A 26,165-nucleotide genomic window follows, 5' to 3' on the forward strand; every position below is an offset into this window, starting at 1 on the left:
TGGGCCATGTACAGCCATGACCCATTCATGACAGGGATAAAATCCAGATGTTCCAGGGCTACGTGCAGCTGGGTCATTTCCTTTTTTGGCTAAAAACGTGAGGCTCTGGAGGCTGACTGAAAGAGGAGCCCGGGGGCCCTTTGTACAGAAACCTTTTGCGGTTAATCCCTGGAAACGGCACTGCAGAAAGCCGGGTTTGTGCTGCTGCTGCTGGAGGACAGGCTCAGCTGGGAGCCTCTGGGCTGGAGCTGCTCACTCACCCTCCGAGGCTCAGCACAGCACCAGAGCCCAGCCCAGGTCACAGGGCAGCAACAGCAACAAAAATCGTGCTGGAACTCCATGAGCCACCAGAGCAGGAGCCAGGAATGTGCGCACACCAGTGTGCAGGAGCCAGGAATGTGCACACACCAGTGCCATGCTCCTACACAGGGTCACCCCGTGGGCTGGGCTCATCCTGCCACTGGAGCAGCACCCACAGGAGCCCAGCCACTGTGCTGCAGGGGCTGCAGCAGGCAAGTCTAGAGGAAGTCATGGCAGCTGTTAGTAAATGTAAAGGCTCTGCGTAAAATGGTTTCAGATGTTAGGGAATAAATGGCTCCCCGACTGATAAACATGAGTAAAGAGCACGCAGCACTTCAGGAAAGGCTGCCAAAAGGGACCACGGATATCCTGGCTGGAAGCTGCAGCAACAGCTACTCCTTGGAATGTCGTGGCCTGGGCAGGCAGTGGATCCTGCGGGGCTGCTTTAGTACCACAGCGATCCAGACAGACCCACAGCCAGCCTGGAAGCACAGAGTGGTGCCCACACAGGACTGCCTGCCTGTACAGACAGCAAGCACGGACACATGGACACCCCCGGCCCCAGGAACTCACTGCAGCCACCCAGCAGGAGGAGGGAGGTGCTGTTGCTCTGCCACCAGCACAGGCTGACGTTGGGCTGTGGTTGGGAAGGCAGGCACGAGCACTGCAGAGGTTGCCCATCCCCAGAATGGGATTAGGGGTGAGGCAGGGCTGAGCAGAGCGCAGCACCAACTCAGCACTCTGCCCTGTGCCTGCTGTTCAAGACATACAGAAGAGCAAGCATCAGGAAAATGGTTTATTGTATAAAGCTGTAGGAAATACAGAGGACGCTGAGGTTTATTTAGGACAATTCCTTCTGGAGATGGCTCCAAGCTCCTCTCATAATAGCAAACACACAAACTCTGATTTGCTGTCATCAAAGCTTCCAAACAAGGATTCAACAATGATCTGAACACAGAGTAATAACACTTCAACATGCATAACATTTTCTGTTCCTGGGTGAAAGTAAAGCCTGGGTGGGGGGCTGGCCCCTTCATCCTGTAGTTGTGTACAAAATGATGGATATTCATGACAAATGAGTACAAAAGGGAAAAAGCCTACAAGAACAGGTTTTCAGAAAAGCATGTGGCTGACTAAGCAGGAAAGCAGGGTTGGCAAAAGTGGCCCAGTGAGACAGAAGCAGAAGGATGTAGAGACAAGGCAGGCATGAGCATCCCACTGAGAGGGGCCTTAGCCCAGGGCCAGCTCAGCCATTGGGCAAGGATTGCTCACGGCCTCATGTGATTCTGGGATGGCTCAACACACCCCATTTTGCAGTTAGGGCCAGCTGGGACCTGGGCAATGCAAAGTCCCCCCCAACAGGTGCCATCTTTGCTTTGCTTCTTGTTTGGGACACAGGGAAGGATAAGTGTGGCTGAAAGGAGCCACCAATCCCTGCCTACCACTGGGGACAGGCAGCCCTGGGGGAGCAGGTTGTGGACATCCTGCTGCCCCCTCAGCTGCTCTCTGTGCTGGAGCCCTGTGCTCCTGCAGACCCTCCCAGCAGCTACTGATCACAGGCACAGCCTGTGGGCAATGCTCCCTTCCCTGAATTAACAGAGGTCTCTGGTGTTCCCAGTGCTGCTGACAATATCGCAGTGCCCATCCCATGGATCCTCATGAGAGGGTTGGAGAAGGAATAAAGCCCTGAGTGCTCTCAGCTTTCAGCACACCCTTCTCTAGGGCTCAGCCAGGTACATCTGAGCATCAGCAGGCCAGCACTGCCACCCCAGCCACGGGAAGTCACAGCACAGATGGATGGGAATGGGGCAGGTGTGGGTGGGCAGAATGCCCCGTACCTACAAGTGACTTAACTCCTCATTCACAGCTAAGAGAGCACCTCCATGGAGGTGCTGAGCAAAGGGTCTGGCCTGCAAAGAGTGAGGTGCTATAGAACTCCAGAGGTGGATCCCATCTGACATGATATATGCTCTTCTCCTGGCCACACTCTAGCCTGGTGTCCCCAAACCTCCAGAAGAGAAGACACTGCCCTTCATTCCCGGGCCAGCTGTGCATATGGGAAGACTCTGCAAAGCCAGTTGTGACACAGGCCAGCATGGCCAAGCTGCATGGCCCTGACACACTGCCTTTTGTCACCTAGAGCAAGGGAAGCACATGGAGAAAGAAGTCAGAGCTGTGCCAAGGGGTGAATACATGCTTGCCAGCGTGCAGATCCAGCAGCCCAGCGCTGAAGCCACTCCTTGCCCTTTGCTCAGCTGGGGGCCTGGGCTCGTGCCTGGTTAGACTGGAAGCGAAAAGAAAGAGTAAATAATGGGAGGGGGTCTCGAAGCTCCTTTTTCAGCTTGATTTAGCTTTGACTGCACAGAGCCATAGCACAGCGTACTCTAGCCTTCAGGGAGGAGGCACAGGACCCCCCTGAACACACCGCAGAGCTCGGGGTCAGCCCCCATCTCCTGTGCCTTGTGCTCTGCCCCTGAAATGCTGCCGGGGAATGTGGCACCAAGGCCCTGAAGAAGAGAGGCGGCCCCTGGCCCGTGGTGTCCTGGGGGCTCATAGGTCGCTGCTGCAGTCGCGGCACAGGATCTCGTCGTTGTCGGGGATGAAGCCTTTCCCCACCAGCGAGGTGCTGCAGCGCGCGCAGTTGAAGCAGTTGTGGTGCCAGTGACGGTCCTCAAAGGAGACGTATTTGCCACCTCCAAAGCCTGTGAGGGGGACAGAGGGCAAGGTCAGAGTCTCTGGGGAAACTGGGATGAGCTTCTTGAACAGACCGAGCCCTGGCTCGCTCATCTCCAGGTCAGGTCTTCACACTGGTGAAGACACACAGCCCAGGATCAAAGAGATCCGAAATGCAAATCTCTACTCTGGTGAGGGAAAAGCACTAAAATTGCTTCAGAGCAAACTTTGCAGGGTTCACAGATTTGGACCGGAATAATGATTTTCTCCCCTAGGAGGAGCAGGGAGAGGAGCTGCACCATCACAGTGGATAAAAGGCAGACAGAGCTACTCAAATCCTGGGAGGAGCCATCCTGTCACCAGCTCAGGCCCAGGCTCCTGCAGAGGCTCCACAGGAGCTTCCTTTCTCTGCTGGCAGTTGTTGGACTGGTGAGCCGTGACCGCCTTCTCCCCAGGGCTGCACCAAACTGATAAGGACCAGAGGGGAAGTGGGTGCCTGGGAGCTGTCCTCAGCCAGAAGCATCCTCTGAGTCACCAGCTGATTCACAGTTTCTCCTGCCTTCTAAGCAGGAGGGACCTGGGAGTTGCAAGGGGGGAGGTCAACAGGAGGGCAGGAAGAAAGGCAGACTCTCTTAGGGGGTTCTGCAGAAAAGGATCCCTTACTTCTCCTGCCTTAGGCAGGCATAGGAGACCAGGTGCTCCTCTAGGCTTTCCCTGCCTGTGAACAACCTTTGCACAGGACACGGCAATCAGTATCAAAAAAGGCAAGCTAGAGACATGAGATCATGCTTTGAGGGGTCACTTTGGAGCCTTTACCTGTGGGTAGAGGGAATTCCTCCCACAGGTCACAGTTCACACTCTGAATGATGCAGACAGAGGGAAAGAAGCAGCCCCAGAACCACTGCATCACAAGGTTCCTTGGAGGGCTCTTCTGCTCACCTGTGATGGGCTTTGTGCAGGCACTGCACTTCTTGGCATAGAGGTTCCCAAAGCACTTGATGCAGTACGGGTTGTCATCCTGGGAGGTGAACTGCTGCCCAGCCAAGGGGGTCTTGCAGCCCGTGCAGACAAAGCACTCCTTGTGCCAGGGCTCATCCCGGTAGGTCACTCCTCCCTTGGTGAGGGTCTGCAGGAGGAGAGCACACGCTGCTCACACACAGGCAAAGGGAAACAGCCCAGCTGGGGTGCTGGCACCAGAACCCTCCTCTGAGTTCAGGCAGGAGCAGGGAGTTCCCTGTCCCTGCAGCAGGGCTGCCAGGCCACACGTACCTTTTTGCAGCGAGTGCAGCGAGGAGCGAACTTGCTCTCGTAACAGGGGACACAGTAATAATCCTTCTTGTCTGGGATGAAGGAGCGTGACCCAATGGGCTGCTGGCAGCTGCTGCATATGAAGCAATGTTCATGCCAGGTCTGTCCGTTGTACTCCAGCTTACGGGAGCCTGCAAAGAGAGCCCTGCAGTGACACAAGGGAGCAGCACAGTGCACACAGGGACGTGGGGGGCTGGCAGGATGAACTGTGGTCCTGCACACCTGCCTCTATGCTTCCCCTCCCTCATGGCAGTTCAAGAACATGGGCAGCTGGAGAGAGGGCCTCAGGCCCAGAGCACAGCCACAGGGGGAGGGCTGCAGGAACATGTCCCCAGCACTGGCACAAAGGCCATGGCAGAGATGCCTGACGTAACCTACATCTGCAGATGGTGCCAAAATAGCCAAGTAAAGACACACACGCCTTTGCCTCAGGCCTTCTCCAGAGACACTCACACATCTTCAGTCATTCTGTCTCTTCTTGTCAGCACACAGCAGAAAATGCCCAGGAAACCCTTTGTTATCTCCTCCCTCATTCACTTCCCCATGAAAAAGGGGAACTGTGGTCATCACAGTTTGCTGTCTTGCTGGACAAGCAAAGCACCCAGCGACAGGAGGGCAGCAAAACAGAGACCCAACTCTTCCATTCTATACTCATGCTGGACCTGCAGCCCCAACTGACACCAAGGCACCAGGAACTGGCATGCTTGGGTCTGCCTGCTCCTACCTGGCATGACAGTCTTCTCGCAGGCGATGCATTTGGAGGAGAACTCGCTGCAGTAGCAGTCGTTGCACAGCAGCTCCTTGCCCTGGCAGGTGAACGGCTCGTCAGCCAGGGAGCGGTCGCAGCGGAAGCAACGGAAACAGTGCTCGTGGTAATGGCGGTCCTCGTAGTACAGCTCCTGGGAGTACAGCCAGCATGAGGAGGGCACCAGAGGCGCCAGGAACTGACCTGCTTGCCTGCAGGGCCCCTACTCACCCTGCAGTCGTGGCCGATCAGCTCCTTGCACTCGTCGCAGGTGTTGGCGAAGTGCGCGTCGTAGCAGGGGATGCAGTACGGGCCGTTGTCCATCTGGATGTACTTGCGCCCGTACAGGGACTCCTTGCAGTTGTCACAGTCGAAGCACTCCGTCATGGTGCCGGTCTGAGGGCCTCCTTCACCTGCTGAGATCAGGGCAGCTGTGGGTCACCATCAGCTTAGGCTGGCTGAGGTGTCCCTGTGCAACCTGCCACCTCCAGAGGCCAAGGACCAGAGTCCCCGCACTGAGCCAACAGCTGCTGTCAGCACAGGGCACAGACCCACGCTGTGCTCCTGCTCTGGGGCTGCGGGCACTGCCCTAAGAACCTGCAGACATCAGGGCCTGCAATGAACCCTGCTTCAGGCTTATACTCCAGCTGACAGCTGGAGCACTTCGGCACCACTCAGAGAAGCTGGACATGTCAGAATGCAGCTCCTCACTCTTTGCTGCCTCCCTGGGAAGCGTAAAAATAAAAAGGGAGAAATTTCCTTCATGAAAAGTTTTGGTTTGGCACCAAGACCATGCACATGCCACGTGGCTGTGTGTCCACTGTGAGGTCTGAGAGCCAGGCACCCTAAGGGAGATGTGTCTGCCCAGCTGCCCTCCAGAGACCCACGCTCAGCCCTGCGTGGTCCATAGCAGGATTCCTCACGATGGCTGCAAGCTCTGCCTGAGGGGCTGCTAGCAGCTCAAACCTTGGAACTTCTCCAGAGCTTTAAAGCAGCTGCTCCATAGGGAAGCAGCAATCAGGCATTCTGCACTGTGCCTTGGCTGTGGAGCCTTGACCCGGCAAACTGTTCTACATGTGTTATTCCAACTACAAACACTCTCCAGGGAGAAGTTATAGGGGCAGATGGATGTTCAACAAGCACCTGTTGGGGCTTGGCATGAAGGAGACCTGACATCTCTCCTTGCTTCTTATCTCCCTCACAGACAATGGGCTTGTGGAAATATTTTGCTTTCTTTGGAGCATTAACTCCAGAACAAAAGTATCTTCCTCCTGTTTAGTTTAGCCTGGTTATTCCTAAACATGGAGTTTTCCACTTGCAAAATCACACCCTCCTTTAACCCAGGTTGCTGTCAAGTGTAGACAAGCCCACTGAGTTGCATGGGAACTGTCAGCAGCCGAGCACCTCCACTGCCCTGTTCTTCAGGAACGCACCCACTTCACAAAGAGCAATTTCAGCTCAATCTGCAGTTAAGCATTTAATGCTCAGGGAGCTCCCTGCCAGCCCCTGCACCCCCTCTCCACGGCTGGCTGTAGGTTGGGAGGCAGCCTCCAGGGCAGGAGCTGATCCAGACAGCTCTGACTCACAGCCCAGAGCTCCCCAGGGCTATTCTTGGCCAAGCCACACAGCTCCCAGCTGTTGTCAAGCCTGGTATGTGCCGATAGGACTGATGGAGAATAAATCCAGTGCTCCCACATGGCTACGTGACCAACCGAGGGGGAACAAAGTCCCTTTTCAGACACTCGTTACCAGCTGCCACCCAGGCCACTGCCCGCTCCGTGCCCTCCAGCCTCCGTGGCTGTGGCTCCACAGCATGTCCCTGCCAGCAACACGGGCTTTGGGCCACACCAAGCCTCCCCCAAAGCTCCAAGCAGCAGCCCTGTGTGCTGCCTGCAGAACAAGGCAATGTGCAGTCTGCTGCTGGACACAAGGCAGGCACGTGGTGGTTTGCTGCAAGGTGCTGAACTGGACCTGCTGCTCCAGCTCGTGCTGGCCCCTCCAGTGTCCCTCTCCCCTGGGCCACCCCCTGAGGTGGCTCCTGTGACTGGGGGGCAGCTCTCCTGACCCCCACACAGCTCCTGGCTGCTCCTCACCCACTGTTCCACTGTTGTCTTCTCTGCCACTTCCCACTTGCCTTCGCTCCCTGAAGCTACCTGGGACCTTTCTCCCTGGCGAAGAATGAAATGAAATTTCCAACTCTCCTCCTTCCCCTCCCAGCCCCGGTGAAGGAAACTTTCCAAGGTGTGTCTGTAATGAGAGGACCTCTAATGAGCACTCCTGGTCTGGGAGTTGAGGCACCGCCAGAGCAGGGAACTTCCATGTTTCTCAGTGGGCTGCACTTTAGCTCTGTGGTCCAGTAATACAGGCTCAGAGGACATCAGAAAACACAAAGGAAGAAAAAACAACCTGAATGAGGAAGGCTAGGGTTTTATCAGTGATGAGGAATAAGCCTCCTGAGCACCACTACTCTGACCCTGATGCTGTCATCAGAGGAAGTAAAAAATCAAACCCTCCAGGAATGATATACCAAGGAGTACCCTAACACGGTGGGCCAGGCTTGCCTGCACTTGGAGCAGTTTCTCCCCAAAATCTCTGAGTGCTGCTCCCCAGGCTGTGGGTGCAGCAGAGCCAGACCCGGGAGCCTCACGTGGGCCAAGGCTGTGGACAGCACACACGAGAGCAGACTTTGTGCTGCCTTTTCAACAGAACAAGAACAGGCCCAGGAAGTTTGCTCAGGGTTATTTGTGTTAGATAAGCTGTTTGCTCCCTTTGTTCCGCTCTCACATACGGAGCTGGGCAGCGCCAAAGCAAACGCAGCATCCTCGTCCCTGAGATGTGGTGATGTGAGACCGAACATACCGGGAAGAGGGAGGTGGGACAAAAGAAATGGAGTAAAAGAAATAGTTAGAAAAGCCCCCAATTCTTACTGTGGTTGTAATGATGAACCTGAGAACTGCCTTCCTTATGAAGTAAAGAGGTAGAGCTTTAAAATGCACTACAAACCCCTTTAATGGAGGCTCAGACACAGAAGGTACAATACAGGCAATCGCTCTTGTGCCAGTGAGCATGTGCTCATCCTCTGCACCACCCTGTAAACATCAGCTGTGTGCTGGGTGTGCTGGGCTGATGTCAGGAACGCCTGCAAATGCTAACCAAGGTGTTGCCCTATAATGATGGGATTGCAGTTGCAAATTGAGTGTTTGCCCATTGCCAGATGGCGCCGGTCCGCGGGGACAAGGCTTGCTGAACCCGGCCCCTCGTACGGGGTGATGGTGGAGCTGGATGTGGGATATTGCTCAGCTGTCTCGCTAGCTGTTAGAGGGCAAAAATAAACACAGATATATGCCTGCCAGCTGCCTCCTCTTTGCCTCTGAAAGATGTAGTTGTGCTCACGGAGCAAAGGAAGTTCAGTTCCTCTCCTGCGCCCATGAACAAACAGCTTTAGGAACAAGAGCTCTGCTCACAAACAACATTCAAAGTGCTCCACGATGCAAATCTGATCAGTTTGGAGCAGAGCTCAGAATAGCCTCATGTATGGGAAAGGTCAGCAATTTGTCAAGGAAGCACAGCAAAGTCCACTTTCTAATTAGAGAGTAACATGCACCCAACACCAGCCTGGTGTCATTGTCCAAAGCCGATGGCTTAGCAACAGCCCCAGGAGATCATTACATTAATTTTAGCACCAATAACCCGGGGATTTGTTATGCAAAGGAGGCACTACAGACAGAGTAGGGCCTGATCCACACAATCACTGAAGAGTTTAACTGGCCTTTTGAGACGATTCCTCCTAAAATGAACTCCTTAGGTGCCGAGTCTTGTGTGTGCGTGGTGAACTTGTAACCCCGTGTAACTTCACACCAGTTTGTTTTCAGCTCACGACCAGCTGCTCCACAGAGTCACCCTAGAGTAATCCACGGGGCTATTCCTAGGGAAACACTTAATCTTTCCAGGACACAGGAAAAGACCTGCTTTTGACTGTCTGTCAGGTCCCTGCCTATTCTCACCTCCCCAGGGCTGTCTGAGCATAAATATAAGCAATTGCAGTTCACACCTAAACAGACACACAGAGGAGAAAGCACGACCTCGCTGGGGCAGGCAAATATTCCCCATGTAAGGATGAAACCGCCCAGGGACATGGCTTTGAAAGACAGTCCTCAAAGCACTCCAAGGTCAGCAGAGGAGAAGAACACTTTTTGTTCCTGCTAGCTTTCCAGAACCATTATGGGTCCTGGAATCCGCATGAAATTGTTTCGGCCTGCTGCCGACCCTAAAAGGCAAACCAGCTGCTTGCTCTGAGGAGCAGCTCCAGCCCCTCCGTTGTGCTGGGAGCACTTTCACTCCCCGTTCCCTGACACCACTCCTGGGATCTGCACAGGGTCACCCAGCACCCTGGCCCCAGGCCAGCCCAGGTTTTTGGGAAGAAGCTCCCTGGGGTGCTGAGGGGGTTTCTCCTCATGCTGCTGCCTCCCTGTACCCTGCCCCTCCCAAACCTGCACACACAACATCCACACACACCTGGGGCATCCCTGGGGCTGTCAGAGGACAGCTGGGGAGAGGTCCCACAGCTCTCTCAGGGTGCAAGAGGCACCCTTGGGAGCAGAGTTGCAATAAACCTTCACCCGCCTGCTTGCAGCACCAGTGAGTCATTTCCTGCCCTCAGCTCTGGCCTCCAAGCTGCCTTCCAGCCTCAGCCTTCCCTGGGACACCCCTGAAAGCTCAAGGCCTCCGGCATGGCCAAGGAGTAGATTCTTTGCAGGGACCATCAGGACAGCCCCAGGCTTCACACGGTGGTTTCCCCATGGCCAGCACAACTGGAGGATGCTGCAGGTCATTTCTCCGACACCCAGGGAAAGTTTGGTTCTTGCACCAGCCTCAGAGGGCAGGAGATAAGCAGATGAGCTGGGTGCATGGCCACAGCCTCCCTGCCCCACTGGGGTGTCGTGCTCATGCACGTGCATACACTGAGCTCTGCTGAGCAAGCTGTGCCTCAGCCTTTCCCCCAAGCGTGGGCAGGACACCCTCCTGCCCAGAGCAGTCACGAGTTGCTCCAGGCTCTGCAACAGATTGAGTAAAACGGCTGGCAGCACTGTGAAGAAACACCTTGCATTTTAAATAAAATAACTTGCTGTCAGCAAGGTAAGCAGCTTCCTGAAAATGCCTTTGTGAGGAAGAAGGAGCAGAATCTGTTAAAATTGAAGTAGCAGAATCTGACAAGCCACAAGACCTAAACCGTTGCATGATTTTTAAAACAGTCTTAGAATACCAAAATAAGGGATTCCCATTGTTCAGAAGGGATCTCTGAGATGCCCCATCCAAGAACAAAGCCGTATCACAGACTCCTCCTGACAGCTCTGCATACAGATAAAGGACAGTGCCAAAAACACACCTACCCCACAAATGTCTGATTGTACTCTTAAACAGAATACACTCAGTTAAGGAAATCACACCTGCCTCCAGCCCCTACCTGGCCGGAGGTGCCTGCAGGAAAGCTGCACTGTTTGCACAGCCCTGATGGAGACATCACACCCGGTCCAGGCTGAGTAAGAGCAAACTCACCACTGCTGTGCTGGGCTCCTGAGGTACCAGCAGCACAGGCAGAGGCACAAGAGAAAATTCAGCCCTTGTTCTGGACTTACTTTCTTTAAGGAAAGATAATTCTACCAGGGTCTGAGAAAGAAGCTGAAGAGTCCTACTATGCAACCATAAATTGAAAATCTGTGCCTAAAAATAAAAGGAGGAATGGTTGCAGAGTTAAAAATTTAGTACTCAACATCTCTAGGGGTTACCTAATTATTTTGGGTTCTGAACAAAATCCTGGCCCTTCAGAGGTGTAGCTAACAGCAGTAAAACTGTTTGGGAGCACGCAGAGCAGGCAGCCTATGTCATTCTGCCGACATTAAACTGGAATGTTTGCTCAAGAGATCAACTGTTAATCTTATTCAAAATGAGCACAAAGTAAGCAAATTCTGTGCACTCAACAGGAAGTCAGGAATTGAAATAATTTGAGCACTTTGGACCCATCACATTCAAAGAGACCATGAATTGATGGAGGAAGTCTGAGAGCAGAGGAGCAAGATAGGAACGCACCAGAAACTTCTGACCCTTCTGTCAGGCAGGTAAGAAACCCACTGCTTAAAAACATGCCAGGAGAGATTCTGGCTTGTCTCTGAGGAGGCTGCAGAGAAAAGAGAGACAGCCTGGCCAAAACTCCTCGTGACTGGTACCTTTCCTGCCACGTGCCAGTGACAAGCAGGGGACACTGGCAGCAGGGGACAGCCACCACTGAGGCAGGGGGTTGGCTGAGGGCAGCAGCTGCACACATGGTCACAGTGGCCATAAGAGGAAGAAAGATGCTGAAGCCAAGTTTCAGGGAATGTGACTGATCACAGGAGCACTGGTGTGATCGGAGGAGCCAGAGCTGCAGCCCAGGGAAAGGGCTGCTCCTGTCACTTGGTAAAAAGGAGCAAGGGACAGGTGTGCAATTACTCTCAATAAGCGTGTTGTGAGCATGTTACAATCTAACACTCTAAGTTTCATTTTGGACTGAATTGGTTTATGCCCATGTAACAACCCACATAAATGCCATATAAATGCCTCACTGCTTATCCAACTTAACAATCCGAAGATTCCTGGCAATTGTGTTTTCAAGATCTCTTTGCCCCACAAAATAAAGGTCAGATTCAGTACAACAGAATTCAAACATGAAAGCGTGACAGGAAATGACTAACTGCACACTGAGGCCAATGTACCTTCATCTTGGATCAGCTCAGCACACAAGAATCTTGCAACTCAAACAGACATCACAGCCTATATGCAGAAAAAATAATCTGACTGCTCTAGTTGTTAGTTCTTGGGGCCTGTGCATCTCTGTGTAGATATTACTGCAAAATAATGTAATTCCGCTCTATTTCCCTTAAGTTCTCTCACAATGGAATCCTTACACTGTAGTTTGCACTTTCCTTCCCTTAGTGACAGATGCCTTTTAAATTGAGGGTGAAGCCATTCTTATTTCTGAGTTGATACATAAGTTAGTATTTACAAAGCTTTTTGAAATACTTAATAAAATATGAGGTTATGAGGTTATGTCTGTTTTGCCCAAAAAGGCAATCAAGGGACTGCCTCAAGCACTGGACACAGCCCTAGGGATTGTGTTTTTTGCTCACCTGTACAATTGGAGCCCAGTTCCCAATTCCCTGTCTCCCCAGCAAGCCTGAAAGCTCTTTTGCTGATTAAGGCTCTGCTCAGCTTCATGTTCCTTTTTCAATAAACAAAGCAACTTTGACTTCCAGTAGCAGGAAAAGACACATGTCCCAGACATGCTTTATTTAATGCACGCCTATTACTTAAAGGGCAAAGTGAATTTTTTCACCAAATTTGGTCAAAATACTCCCTCCTCTTCCGATTCGATTCTTTTGCCTCCCAAACACAAGTATTTGCAGTTGGTCTCTTGCATGTAAGCAGATCTGTTGATGGAGAGAGGCAATGCGCATCTGAGCCCTGGCAGTTTTGTGCCTTTTGGGGCTCTCCAAAACCCGCAGAGGGAAGGGAAGGGGAGAGAAGAGAAAGTCAGGAAGGTGACAGGAGACGCTGCAGTGACACTTGTGCACTCCTTCTCTGCCACAGTTCACCGAGGGCCTCTCCACCTGCGCTGGCTCTCAGCCCAAGGAACACGGACAGTGTCCCTATAAAGCGCTTTTTACAGCTGCTGGTGTCCCTTGCAAGCAAAGGCGATGCCAGCCCCGCAGCACGAAGCATGCGAGCAGCTTCTAAATCTGGGGGAGGACTGAATCCTGGCAAAGACAAATTGTCTCATGTTACCGGCCCGGGAAAGGCCGGTCGGTTCTCCGAAACAAAACCTAGGCTCATTTGTTACCCGGGAGATGCTGTGTGTGCCAGCTGCAGCCCTCCCGAAACAGGGCAGCGCTCCCAAGGGCAGCACAGGCCAGGAGAAGTGCGGGACGGGGACAGATGGGATGGCTGACAGGGGAAGGGAACACCTTCTAGTCACTGCCTTGCCAGCCCAGAGGTGATCAAGGTCCTTTCTGTGACTGAAGATTTCTGTTATCAATGTACACTTCTCTGCCAGGTGATCTGATCAGCACGTGTCCTTTACTTTCATCATAAGGAGCTGGTTATCTTCAAACCATTCTCACACCTTTAAATTACCCTTAAGTACCGCAAAATTTAAGCAATAGAAGCCCTCAGTTGCAATTGTCACGTATTTCACGTAAAATCTCTACGAAATAACTCCTTGCAAGTACTAAAGAGAAATTCGCAAGACGCAACACGTGCTCCTGTTTCTGCTGTGCAGAGGTAGCCTTTGGTGGCACCCGTGAAAGGGAAAACTGTGCCACAGCCAAAATCCTATATGGAAACAGCTATTTTAAAGGGACACAACAGCTCACAAAATGTATGAATGCCTTTACATCACGAAGCTGCACATGGAGTTTCCAACGCCATGCCCCTGCCCACTGTCCATCTGAGAACAGGAGCTGCTGCTGGCAGGCAGCTCAGGAAACATGTGGACTGACTGTGCCTAAAAACTCAGAAAGAGAGGAAAAGCTGTTCCTTTACAGAAAAAAAAATCCCACATGAACAGAAAAGAAGGAACAACATCAAGAGCCTGTGATCAAACATCCAAATGTGTGGCTCCTTTACAGAACCTCATTCTCTCACTCCCATCTGAGATTTACAAGGAAACCTACAGGAAGCACATCTCTCACAGGTTAAAAAGGATCAGAAAGACCAGAATTTTCACTAACAGAGGCTCCTCTCTTGGCAGCTTTCAGCTGAAGACCAAGAAGAGCTGCTGTCTCAGCCCTTGAAGCAGCAGATGTGAAGCAATGCCTCGTTTCTTTGCTGCAGGGAAGGTGCTCCACACTCATTGATGCTGATGGAAGTTGGAGAAAGTTCCCAAAGCTGTTCACATGCTCAAGCAGCCCGAGGATCAGGGGCTTCACTGCAATGCCAACAATCCTCCCTCTGTTATCGATCTGATCAGAACAAAAGTGCTCCATTTACATGCTATTTATCCCAAACTGACAAACCCTGGAAATAAAAGCATTTTATTTTCAGCATTTACCTTGCATTGCTGAAAGCGATGGAGCAGCAGGAACCCAGTTGTGCCAGGGTGCTCCTCCAGCCCCTCACCTCAGGGACAGCTACAGCAGGTGCCACCAGCCAGGCACTCTCACGAGTAAATCATCACTTCACTTGCAAACACTCAAGTGCTTGTCCACCAACAAAAGCAGTCACATCATAAACCAAGGGTGACATCAGCACAGGGATTGTATTTCCAAAAGGGGTTTAAATGTCATTACTTGTGACTAGAAATTGGACACTTGCAATAAAAGTTACTCTAAATTTTCACAAGAGACGTGATTCCAGTTTTGTGTAGACATATTTCTCTTCCAAAGCCTTTCTTTGCTCAATGTCATGATGACGGAAAAAAAACCAAAAACAAAACCAACCAAAAAATAAAAGAGAAGAAGCAAAGCTCCTAACTTAAAGTGAAAAACTCATGAACACCATTATTAGCCCGACTTCCCAAGTCAGGAGCCAACAAGGTGAGCAGCAGAACCTGGATTGTCACTTGAAAGGGTCCATGTGGCTCAAACAGTGTGATCTCCTCGGGCCCATTCTTCAAGTCTCTGCACTGCCCTCTCCCACTGTTATTCAAAGATCTGCTCTATATCTTCTTCTAAAATGAAAACTCAAAGCTATCAAGGACCTGAAAGCATTATTTCATCACCCTGGAGTTGTTGCTCTTTCACACGGCAGCAAGCACAACACAATCCGTGCACCTTCACCAACCTGACGTGCAGTCATGATTTCCCACACTCAGCCCTGGGCTCTCCAAAAGCAACACATCCAACCCTTCTACACATGCACATTGGGCCAGATTTAATCTTTCTGTGAGTTATATGGTGTTTGCATAGGGTTGAGAAATAGCAGAAATAAAACTTCTCTTGGCTGACATACATGCTGTGCGCTTTTTGCTTTTAATGACTCTTGGTGAGTATCACTACTAGTCTGTGTATTCCAGAATGTTCTGAGTTAGGCACACGGCAATTTGCTTGTGTTACTGAGTTAAAAGGAGCCACTGAAAAGCCTTTAGATTTAAATGCTGAGTTTTCTTTTTGAAAATGTCCATGTGCCAAGGAAAGAGGCAAATGAGAATAAATAATCCAAATTTAAGGACACAAACGAAAGACTTACCTGGGAAGCAGTTTAGTTCCCTGACTCTCTACTGCCAGTAACACAAACATATGTGATGACCCAGTGCAAGATCATTAATGCAAAAGGTCCTCAGTTTCCACAGAACTGACATCCCACACCTCTCATTGGATTGTGGCTTCCTCAATTCCCTAACAGCTGTCAGCAGCAAAAACATTATTTACCCTTGTAATACCTGCAGGTCAGGGAGTAATGCTATCTCCCTCCTGGATTTGCACCTCAGAGGGTTCTGGCACTAGGAAAGGCCCGTAGAACTAAAAATGGAACCAAGATTCAAGTTCCATCTTTCTCCTCCTTCCGAGGTGCAGCACATATCCCTGTCAGTGGAAACTGTGACACCCACTAATGTGTCACAGACCTGCACCTATAGATTGCACAACCATAACTCTGTGAGAAGCAGGAGGAAAGGGAGGAGGAGAAGGAGGGACATGGTCTTTAAGGTCCTTTCCAGCCCTGTAACAGACAGACACAGTGCTGGGCTGTTACAGAGCACAGCTAATCCAGAGAGCAGATCTCTCAACCAACACCATGCCTCTGCTGCCTGCTCTATTTAAACTTGGGCTTTAGCAGTGAGCAGGCTGAGCTGCCAGGCAGAACTGGAATAGGGCAGCACCAGCAAGTTATTCACCAGTTCAAAACGGGTTAGTTTTTAAGAAAAGGAAAACCCCACGTTTTCCTTACATGAGGATAGTGGAATTCCAAGGTGAGATCAAAAGCCTGGCAAAAGTCAGGAGTTCAGGCTGGAATTTGGGCTCATGATGCTGGCAGACACAGTCCTTGCACTCAGGGACAGCTCAGGACCCATGGGTTTTGTTGGTATTTTTTTGTTGTGGTGGTTGTCTTCCCATCCCCAGCAATATCCAGGAGCAGTGCCATTAGGTGTGGACCTCAGGGAGGAATTTTTGTCTTCAACCTTTGGTGAAGGTTAGACCTTTCAGATACATGTTTTAGATGACTCCCTTTCTTTTGTTCCATTAGAAGCACTACAAAAAAGACATTTTTTACAAGAAGCCTGAGTGTACACGCAGGTCGTGTATGATCTGCAGGCACACAGACCTGAACCACAACTGAAATTACCTCTGACACACTCACATGAGGGAAATCTTGTGGGCTTGGATCATTCAAGAAATAAAGTTGCTTTGCAGCCACAGGAACAACACATGGCCAGAATGAATTCTACAGCGGGTAAGACACAGGCTGCAAATCAACTGCTAATTGTTTTTACAGTTTGCATTTTGCATTAAAAAACCTCCTGAAGACCTTAAGAGGCAGAGCTGAGCCTAGAAGGGATTTTTATGGTAAACCTGAAACCAGGGATCTAGAACAGAACTAGTCCATTACATCTCAAATCTTGAGCCTCAAGGATCTTTATCCTTGAGGGTTTTGCCTCAAGCAGCTGGGATTATTTCTCCAGTTAAGCAAATTCCTGTTTCTAAAACCCACTCTGATATTTAAATAAATTCGGAGAAGATGCTGAATAGTCACTCTGCTTCACAAATAACAAGATCAGAACTGCAGTGTTTGATGAATTTCTAAGAGAACACTTGAAATTTGGGCAAACAAATTTAAAATATCAGGGTCATATTTACATTCCAGGGTAATAATTAAATACTTAATATCTTGTGGTTCCACTATTCTAGGTTTTTCTACACACCAAAATATTTAGTCATGTGAAAACAATCTGTAGCAGCTGGAAGACATTCATTTGGCCTGCCAAGATTAATTAGTTTAAAAATACATAAATAAAGTGTTCATTTTATTTCCAAAAAGCTGCTGCTCTTGGTTCTGTTAGGGTGCTGGTGATTAATGCTTATGGAAGGTTCTCAAAAAGAGGTACCAGACGAGAGTTCCACAAATGTCTGTTGAGTAAAACAAGGCCTGTGTTTAGGTTAATGCTCTTCTGGACTAACCCCAGTAATTATTCACAGCAATACAAAAACTAGCTTGCAAACACTTCAATCCCTATTTTTAGTCTTTCTCCTATGCTCTCAAATCCACAAGGCTGAAATCTGCTTTTAAAAATTGATGAAAAGAAATTTCTCTTTGGGACTGGGGTTCAGATACCCGTGTCTAAGAATTACAAGACCTAAGTCTCTAAGCATGTCTTTTTTTCTCCAAGAAGTTCCTGCATAATCTTTATAGAGCTTTTCAAAGTCAAGCAAACAAGACACACAGCTGAAACTGTAAAAAGGGTTGAATTTGGCTTAGTATCCAGAGGGATCACTTCTCTGGCCAAAAGCTTGCAAAGGGTTATTTCTTGGCTCATCATTTCTGTTTTGCTGGAAGATGCTGAGGTTTTAGTGAAGTTTCTGCAGAGCATGCAACAGCATTCAACATTTTTTGCTCAGCTAATGAGTTAAGTCATCGCAGCTCTCCAATGGCTTGAAGATTATGGGTGTAGGAAAAGGGAATGCTCAGAGAGGGGAACTTTTGAGCAGTCACCACTGAACTGCGGTTAAAACAGACACCAATGACTCTATTCAGCTCCCAAACCTCAGACAGTTTCCATTTTCTCAATAACAAAGCATTTTTGTGGAATGAGGTAACAGCCTCCATCTGCCAGGTCGACATCTCCACCAGGATTTCTCAAGAGTGTGGCTGACGAGGGCTGGCCAGCAGAGCTGCCCGTGGCTGACAGGCAGGAGAGTCCCTTCTGCCTGGCCAGGGACACACAGGGAGAGGAGCCTCTGTGGCACCATCACACAAACCCTCCTGGGAGCTTGATTCACAAGTAGCCTGGAGAAGAGTTCAACACTGCACAGCTGAAGGGTCAAAAGTCAGGAGAAGGGTTGAGACCTGTCACTACAGATGGCCAGGGACAGGCAGGAGGGAGCAGAATGGGTGCCACAGGTCCAACAGCCCATCGTGGGTGGGTCATAAGCAGAAAGTGTGATTTAGAAGCCAACAGGGGTCTGCAGCACACACTGCCAGATGCACAGTGCGATGGGCAAAGCAGACCTCTGCTCCCTGAGGACAGCACTGCCCTCAGTGGGACTGGCCACTCAAACTCCCATACACCTTCCCACACCTGAAATGCTCAGTATCTGAGCAGAGCAGTTACAGCCTCAGAACACAGCCTGCAACAGGGTTTGGGTTTGTTCTTTCCCTGTTTCTTGAATTTGGCAGCCTGTATGTTGATGTCTCAGTTCCAGGGATGCTGAGCACCCAATCATTCTTTGGGTTTCAGGTAAAGCCAGCTCAGTTCTTCTGAAAAGCAGACCTTCATTTAGATCCAGATGGAGATTCCAGCTCTTGTCAGGAGCCCCTCATCTGACTCTTGTCTCCCTGTGAGTGGCCAGTCACTCAGCTCCCTCGCAATTTTGAGACTCTCAGCTCCAGGTTCAACCCCCTCGCACACATCTGGTTCTCCCATCTAAAGCAAGGCAACTTTCCAGTTGGTTTTCTGATGGCCTTTGCATTCCTGTAACACTTCCTCCTGAAGTTTAGAAAACGTTAACACTAACCTCCTCACTCTCTAGTCTAATTCCAGCTGGGTGCCCAGGTGGATACCCTGGTGAGTGGCACCTTCCTTCCTGGCCAGCACAAAGCATTTCCCAAGCCCGTTTTCTTCCTATGAGGAATGCTGCTGTCAAATCTCAAAAACCCACACTGCTAATGCTACCCCTTCCACAAGGTCAGCCAAAGAGGACTTCCATCAAGGATGAGCTTTGCTGGAGAAGGCTCCCTGGGGATTATCAGAATAGTACAGTCAAGCCCAGATGGCCACAATGTGCTGAGCACATTTCCCGCAAACACAGCAGCCAGGCAGAGGCCTCTACAAATCAAAGTCCACCCTGATTTCTGCCATCTGCTCAACACTGAAGGCCAGGCTGAGGCCTTTGGGAAAGGTCAGGATAGTCTTACAAGCTCTCAAGATATTGCTTTTGTTCTCACTATTTGCTTCTCGATTCCTTCGTTAGAAGATACTAATCTCTCTTTAAGGCAGTTACTTGGAGCCAAGACTTTAGATATTATTGCAAAACATATGCTTAAAAGAGACTGGAAATTATGTTGGCAGTGTTACAGAGGGGAGCAAAGCACAGCTTTGGGTCAAAACAAACAAAAAAAATGTAAGCTAGTAAGCAATTCCCATGCAATGGTTTAGGAGAGCCAGCAAAAGCTTCTTCTAGAAAGAAAACAATGCTGTGAGAACGAAGCTAATGAGAGCTGGCTCTTGGAAAAATAAAACGGCTAGTAATGAGCCAATAGCACATATCCAAGAGAATCTTTCTGGGAAACCAACCCAAGCCATTACGTTGGAAAGCCCTGAGGGACTAGGGACCTTGAGGCTAAAAGCTGGCAAATTGCTTCATCAGTTAAGGTTGGTCTCAATGTTTCCTACTGTGTAAAAATAATTTGTTTTAGCCTACAGGTCTCTACAGAGCACTGGGTAAATTCAGGCTACTTCCTTTGGGAAGGGAAACAGTGTCTGGCAGAGCCCTGCCCAGTGGGATATTTTCAGGGGTTTCCCACCATCACTGACAGTCCCCCAGCCCAAGGCTGGCCCAGCACACTCAGGCCACTGAATTCCCTCGGAGCTGCTGCAGTGCACTGGGCACCACACGCCCATTACTGGGATGGAACATCCCCCTGAGCTGCTCTGATCAATGTCACAACAACAGGATAAGTGTAAAACCACCTTCTGGAGGTTCGTTCACCCAAAATGGATGCAGTCAGGTCAATGAGCCTGATACACTTTGTTTTCCAGAGCAATAAGGAGACCTTGCTCTCTCTCTTTCAGAGATTAGTTCATACACCCACAAGGATCTAGGTGCTGAAACAGAGTGGCAAACACAAGGTCTGTCTTTGCAGCCCACTGGTTCATTGCCAGCCCAGCTCCTCAGCCACAGGACCATAGCAAAAACACAAGACAATGAATGCGTGCTCCAGCCGGGCTTCTGCGTCAGCAGAGAAAATCCCCGTCTTGGCTGGGGATGTCAAGGTGCTTCTAATGACTTTCTTTCTCTTCCAGCTCCTCTGATTCACGTTGCCATCTTCCTTGCAACTGACCTAAATAACATGTTCAGGCAGCACTGGAAGTGTTTCCATCTCATACTCCAATAAAAGTGAGGTCTTCGCATGTGGAAAGGGAATTTCACAGGGAAGTCGCACCGCAGGTGAATGATCAGCGTCCTTCTCAAGAAAGGAACAGAAGCTCCCTGTCTTATCCCATCAGGGAGACTTCCTGGCTGCAGGAGAACAAAGGTTGCCCAGGAGCAGGGAAAACACTTACTAAGTCTGTGCCCAAGCCCCAGCAGATCCGAACAATGTGGGCTGATTGCTCAGTTACCTCATTTCCAGGTGTGCTGGCAGCATGAGCCATGACTGGCTTGGAATGAAAGAGGTAGAACTGTTCCTAGATCTGGACTTAGTCTGCATAATTTATGGTAATTATTGCTCAGTAACCATTAATCCTTTAGTGTCATATCACACTCTCAGCCCTCAGTTCCAACCTTTTGGTTAGATTTATATATATAATATATATAACAGCTGATTGCACTGCAGAAGGGGCTGAAGGACAGGGTGCAGGAGCACACTGTCCCTGCAGAGCCCAAAGGCCTCAGGAAGGGAAAAGCAAAAGGCAGCCACTGTAGAAGGACTTCAGTAGGTCACCCTCTCCTGACACACAGTATGTGTGCTGGTAACACAGAGGGACTTAAACCAGCCTTATCCCCAGACAATTGCAGACCTCTCCAGCTCTTCCCTACAGCACCATCTGTAACTCTGGTGTCCAGCAGCTCTGCATCACAGGAATACAGGGGCAATCCCATCCCTGTCACTCCATAGTGATGTTCTCCCAGTCTCACTCTTCCCTTCAGTGTAAGCTGAGGCACTTCCAAGAGCCACACAAACATCTCCCATCTTTCCAACCCCTAGCAGACTGTGGGTCTCCGTGTTACCTTATGGCAGTGGCCCTCACAGGCTGTGTGCTGAGGAACTGAAAAACCAATTGAAAACACATTTATTGCCAACAAGGAAAGTGACTGTGTGGAAACACAGAAAAGTATTCCAAAGCTGCATGGCCTGCCACAGCACTTCCAGCTTCCAGGTGAGGAAGTGCTCACCTGGGGCTGCTGCACCTTGCAAGGCAGGCACTAGAGCCTCAGCAGCCTAAGAGATGCTTTTCTTACTCTGAAGATACACATGAATATAGATACAGTTCCCCTATTGCAATAGAAAGGAAGTTATACTTGACCCACACCAACTCTTTTTCAGGTAATTGAGCTTCAAAACTTAAGCAGAAAAGCTGCCAGCAAAACTTGTGCCTCTTTGTGCTACAGTTAGTCCGTAACAACTATTCTCCATGTGTTATCTCTAGTTTTTATTAGCTCATATTTACTTTGGCTGCACATCCAAGCAGTCATTTAAGCAGGGTGAGAGAGGAAAATCTTGGACTCGCAACAATGGCCAAGCAGTTTAATCTACCACTGGGGACAAAGACTTGACTCCTATTGGTGTGTAGTGCTGGCAGGGTCAAGTGTAACATGTGCTGGAGGAAGCACTAGGGAAGCAGATCTCTGACTGTTCAAACAACACCAAGCATTTCCTTGAGCTATTCAGAGTTCTCTTTGCCCCTCCTGTGTACAGAAAACAGCTCCAGCTGTCCAGTCACCTGCGCTGGCTTCTCCACTCACTGGATTCATGACACTGGTGGCCGCCAACAGCTCCAGGTTAGATGCAGCACATTCCTCATTCCTCACAGCTCAGATGTTCAAAGCTAAGTTAGGAAGCAGTCAAGACCATGTCCTTGGCATCAGCACCAGGTTGGTGCTGAAAGATAATTTATATTCCTGAGCAGAACTGGCACTGGGCAGATTGGCCATAAACATCAACAAACTGCTCTTCCAGCCATGACACCAAGCAGAAGCGTCCAGAATTATTGTCTATCCATGCTGCTAATTTAATTTTTTTTTTAATATTTGGGAAGTTCAAAATACTTTATATGAAAGAACTCTGCAGTTTGCAAGTGTGGGACGATCTACAGTAACATATTCAGAGGCAAATAAAAAATAAAATGTATTAATATTAACAATCAGATGACCACAGGGCAAATCAAGTCAGGCTACACTAAGAACAAGAACGTAAATTTCAGGATTTTTATTCCATCGCTATTTGGATTCTATGTTAAGACATTATTAAATAATTCTTAACTATTAATTTAGCCCTAAATGGATGTGTCCTTCTGATTCCTCCCAGAGTAATGTTATTCTCTTGGTGTGCCCCTGTGAGTGAGGGCAAACCATTTGTTAAAATAGTTCTCCATTTAGCAAGTATCAACAAAGTGGTCACTCAGCAGAGGAGGTTCTGCTGGGCTGAAAGACAGGAAGGTGGAAGCCATGTGGCATTCTTCAATTTCCCCTTTCCTTTCACAATCAGACCTTTGATATTTTCTTCAACAGGAAAACTGACATTCCCCTTCCGTGTAAACTGCTGACAATTGTATTTTACACCTGGTAAAACCAGAGCAAAACGGAAGGAAGAGAAGAAACAAAGACCAAGGATTTTTTTTTTTCTCAGCAACTGCATCTCCACAGAATGAAGTATTTTCCTCTCCCCACTTCAGAGCAGAGCCCAGTAAACACACCCCAGCCTTTGTGGGAAATGCCCCCTCCTCACTGGCTGCAGGACAGCAGCAGCTTCCCAGAGAGAAAGCACAAAACCAAAATAGCCCGTGCAGCTTGGCCCTTCTGCCCACAACCTCACCTTAAAGGTGACCCTAAAGCTCTTGGTAGTATAATCTGAAGATTAAATACTCCTGGTAAAGCTTCTCTGCCTCCTAACAACTGCTCTTCTCCCTTTTCTATATACAGCTGGTATTTAGGAGTATAGCTCTCCCCTCCTTTTGAAAAAACCTCACTTGGGTAAAAAATGCTTAAATTGGTTTTGATGACATCACTACGGTAAAACCCTATGAAGTTCTCTGTGAATTTTTCCAGTTTGGCCATAGAAATTGCACCTATTTCAGGCAGAAGCAGTCAAAGCCCCCTAAGGAATGAGCCACTTGCACTCTGAGCAAAACTGCAAACATCACAGGTAGCACCTTCCTGCCAGAGCACCTGGGCACTGTGGTGGGCACGGGCAATCTGAGAACAGCATGTTCAACCAGGGATACCAAACACTCAACACCAGAGAAAATATCATCTCTTACTTGAGCAATTAAAATGAATTATGGAGCTGTTTTGCCCAGTTAAGAGGTTTGGCTTTTATTCAGAGCATCCAGACCCCAGTTTTCTGGGTACCTTTTTAATCACACAAAAGGTGAAGCAGAGCAACAAGGTTTAACTCCTGTCTCTCTCCTGAGGTTACTGCTGCAACTGTGGTTCATCAAGCACAGCCTCGTGTAAGACACAGGCAGCAAAAATCCTACAGACATCAACGAGGATCCTGCTGTACAACCAAGAAAATCTTGTGCATCAGTGCTGCAATTACCATAAAAGTCCTTTTTAAGGGAGAGAGTGTTGGAAACACTTTGAGCATTGAGACTAATCAATTTTTTCCACCTTTCTGCTGGCATTTCAAACACCAGCCAACCGTGTAACAGCAGAAACTCAGCTGCAATTAGGAACACAGCAGAAAGCATCTTACCTCATCAGGAAAGCAATAGGGTAAGCAAGTCCTGGCTGGGAAGAGAAGCCAGTGCTTCCAAAGTTGGTGCACTGGGAATTTTGGTAACCTGCCTGCAGGGGAGTTTTTTTCTGGCTCCACCAGTTAAGAGTTCACCTCAGTCTTGAAGATGCTATGCCCCAAACCAGAAAAGAACACGGCTAAACCTGTCAGAAATCAATTGAGAACCAATGAATACTGCCTACAGTCATACAAGACTGGCAGACTACAGATAAAAACCCATGTGTCATCAGGGACACCATGACCACACCAGCCAGGAAAGACACTCCTGCCTTTCCCATATGAGCTATCCCACTGCCAGCCGTGTTCTCAGACAGCAGGGCTGTCCCAGCACTGCTCTAGGAGAAACCACAGCACAAACCAGGAGCTGAGCTGAGGGCAGATGTGCTGCTGGAACAGCCGTGACCTCCTGTCCTCCCAAAGGCTGGGGAACCACAGTGTCCTCCAGCACCCTACTCACTGCTCAGCTCTTCAGGTGCTGTTCTGCAGGCAGGGAAAAAGCACAGATTTTACCCAAAAAATCCAAGACAGAGAGACAGAGATGCTCCAGAAGCTGAGATCATGGAACACTTCACAGGGTTTCCTGCTAGGGAATTCTGGCTGTTTCTAAGCCTTCAGTGTGTCCCACCACTCCCTATGCACAGGCTTATGGAATTCATATTCCAAACCACACCTTTTGCTGTAGAGCATCTGCTATAATTAGTGCCCACAACTAACCATATCACCTATATTTTTGTCTCCCGTGCTATGCCACCAAATTTAAAAGTGTACAAAATTACAGACTGAGCTGGGAAAGAATGAAACTACTGCTGGCAGTTCTATGCCTCAAAGGAAATGGTCAGCAAGAAAAGCAAGGGAACAATACAGTCTCCATGTTAAGAAAAGGAAAGAGGATGGTACAAAAATAAGACAGGAGAAATGTCAGACTTCCTCTTTCCTCTTTGCCTATCATGAAGTTAAACCACGTATTGACAAAGCAGATCAGGGAAATAGGGCAGTTCCAACACCTGGGCAGCCAGGACAGCCACAGATTTCTACTGCTTGGTAGAGGAGTCAGAAAAGTCAAAGGAATGTCCCTACACTCTTCCCAAGAGGCCAGTGCTGCCACCAGGATGCTGCATCCAAAAGAGCTCTTTGCCTTTTCCTCTGCTTCTAAGAATAGAAGATTTTTGCAAAGATTCCTTTTATCGTTTTCAAAACTGGGAAACACTGAATATAGCAAGTTCAGATTTAAGTAAAGACACCTCAGTATTAAATCCTGCCCCGTGAAGACACGTAACCCTGGCACACGGCATCCGTTTGCGCTGCAAAGTCTGTGGAGAGGAATTCCTACCACCGCACTTCACCCGGGCTAACTGGAAAATGTATCCAACGTCTCAATGAAAGTGTCAGTGGTTAACGTAACCACAGGTACAGAACTTGAAAGGGATAAGGAAAACGGTAAAAAGTTACCGAAACATAACTGTGTTGAGGGAAAAAACTTGCAAAGATCCTGAGCTACTTTTTAATGTGAGATCCAAACTGGGACTTCCGAGTCTTTGTCTAACACACTCACACAAAGCCGGGCTTAGACTCTTTCCCCATCGCTACCCTGGGATTCTCTGGAAAAACAGCAATCACTCCAGATGTGTCGAAAATTTTCCTGTGCTACATTTGAGCATTTGATCATAGTTTACTCCCGGTTCTGTTGCTCGGGTAAAGCCTCAGTACTCTTTTCATAAAACACTGCTCCCAACTTCGCAGCCCGGCGCAGGGGCACGGCCCGAAGACGGTGGCTCTCTCCTCTGGAAAAGCGGTGTGCGCTGCGCTGCCGGAGCACAGCCCTCCGGCAAGGCACGTCCCAGCGCCCGGCAGGGTCCCGGGGATGCCCGGCCCGCAGCCGGCAGCGGGGACTCGGTGCCTTCCCTCCAGCCCCCGGCACCACCCGGCCCCACCCGGCCCGCCCAGGGCTGCGGGGCTCCGGCGGGCATCGCTTCCCGGCCGGCCCGCTCCGCTCCGACCCACCTGGTGACCGTCCCGGGGCCGCGCTGCCGCTCTCGGTGCCCCGCCGCTGGGCAGACCCGGCTCAGCTTGGCTCAGCTCGGCTCCGCTCCCCAGCCCGCAGCGCGGAGCCCGTGGCGGGGCGGGGCCGGGGGCGGCCCGGGGCCGGTGCCCGCCCCGCTGGGCGCTCGGGCGCCGGGAGGCGCTGCACGCCGCCGGCAGCGGCGGGGCCGGCGGGTGGGTGCCGCCCGCGGTGCTCCCCGTGCGGCCGGCGGCGGGATGAGCCCCGGCTCCAGGC

At 49.9% G+C, this 26,165-nt stretch overlaps 2 protein-coding genes across 5 annotated transcripts in view; both read right to left on the reverse strand.

Moving 5' to 3' along the window:
• Window positions 1-1,083: 1,083 nt before the first annotated feature.
• FHL3 (four and a half LIM domains 3) lies at window positions 1,084-26,035 on the reverse strand. 4 transcript variants are annotated; one of them, XM_066335275.1, is made up of 6 exons: window positions 25,892-26,035; window positions 5,258-5,439; window positions 5,006-5,180; window positions 4,243-4,412; window positions 3,913-4,099; window positions 1,084-3,002 (listed from the first exon to the last, which is right to left on the reverse strand). In XM_066335275.1, the coding sequence occupies exons 2-6, from the start codon at window positions 5,411-5,413 to the stop codon at window positions 2,851-2,853; spliced, it is 840 nt and encodes a 279-aa protein (XP_066191372.1). In that variant the 5' UTR covers window positions 5,414-5,439; window positions 25,892-26,035; the 3' UTR covers window positions 1,084-2,850. The 4 variants fall into 4 exon arrangements, with proteins under 4 accessions (XP_066191372.1, XP_066191371.1, XP_066191370.1 ...); XM_066335274.1 differs by having other exon boundaries at window positions 5,258-5,442; window positions 25,892-26,015; XM_066335273.1 differs by lacking the exon at window positions 25,892-26,035 and adding an exon at window positions 14,109-14,256.
• Window positions 3,169-26,165, reverse strand: part of LUZP1 (leucine zipper protein 1) — a 380,667-nt gene continuing 357,670 nt past the window's right edge. Inside the window, exon 4 of the transcript XR_010745319.1 lies at window positions 3,169-3,178. The gene's annotated coding sequence lies outside the window, so the exon portion shown is untranslated. The remainder of the gene's footprint in view (window positions 3,179-26,165) is intronic.

This window comes from Sylvia atricapilla, chromosome 24 (assembly GCF_009819655.1).
Source record: "Sylvia atricapilla isolate bSylAtr1 chromosome 24, bSylAtr1.pri, whole genome shotgun sequence".
NCBI classification, from domain to species: Eukaryota; Metazoa; Chordata; class Aves; order Passeriformes; family Sylviidae; genus Sylvia; species Sylvia atricapilla.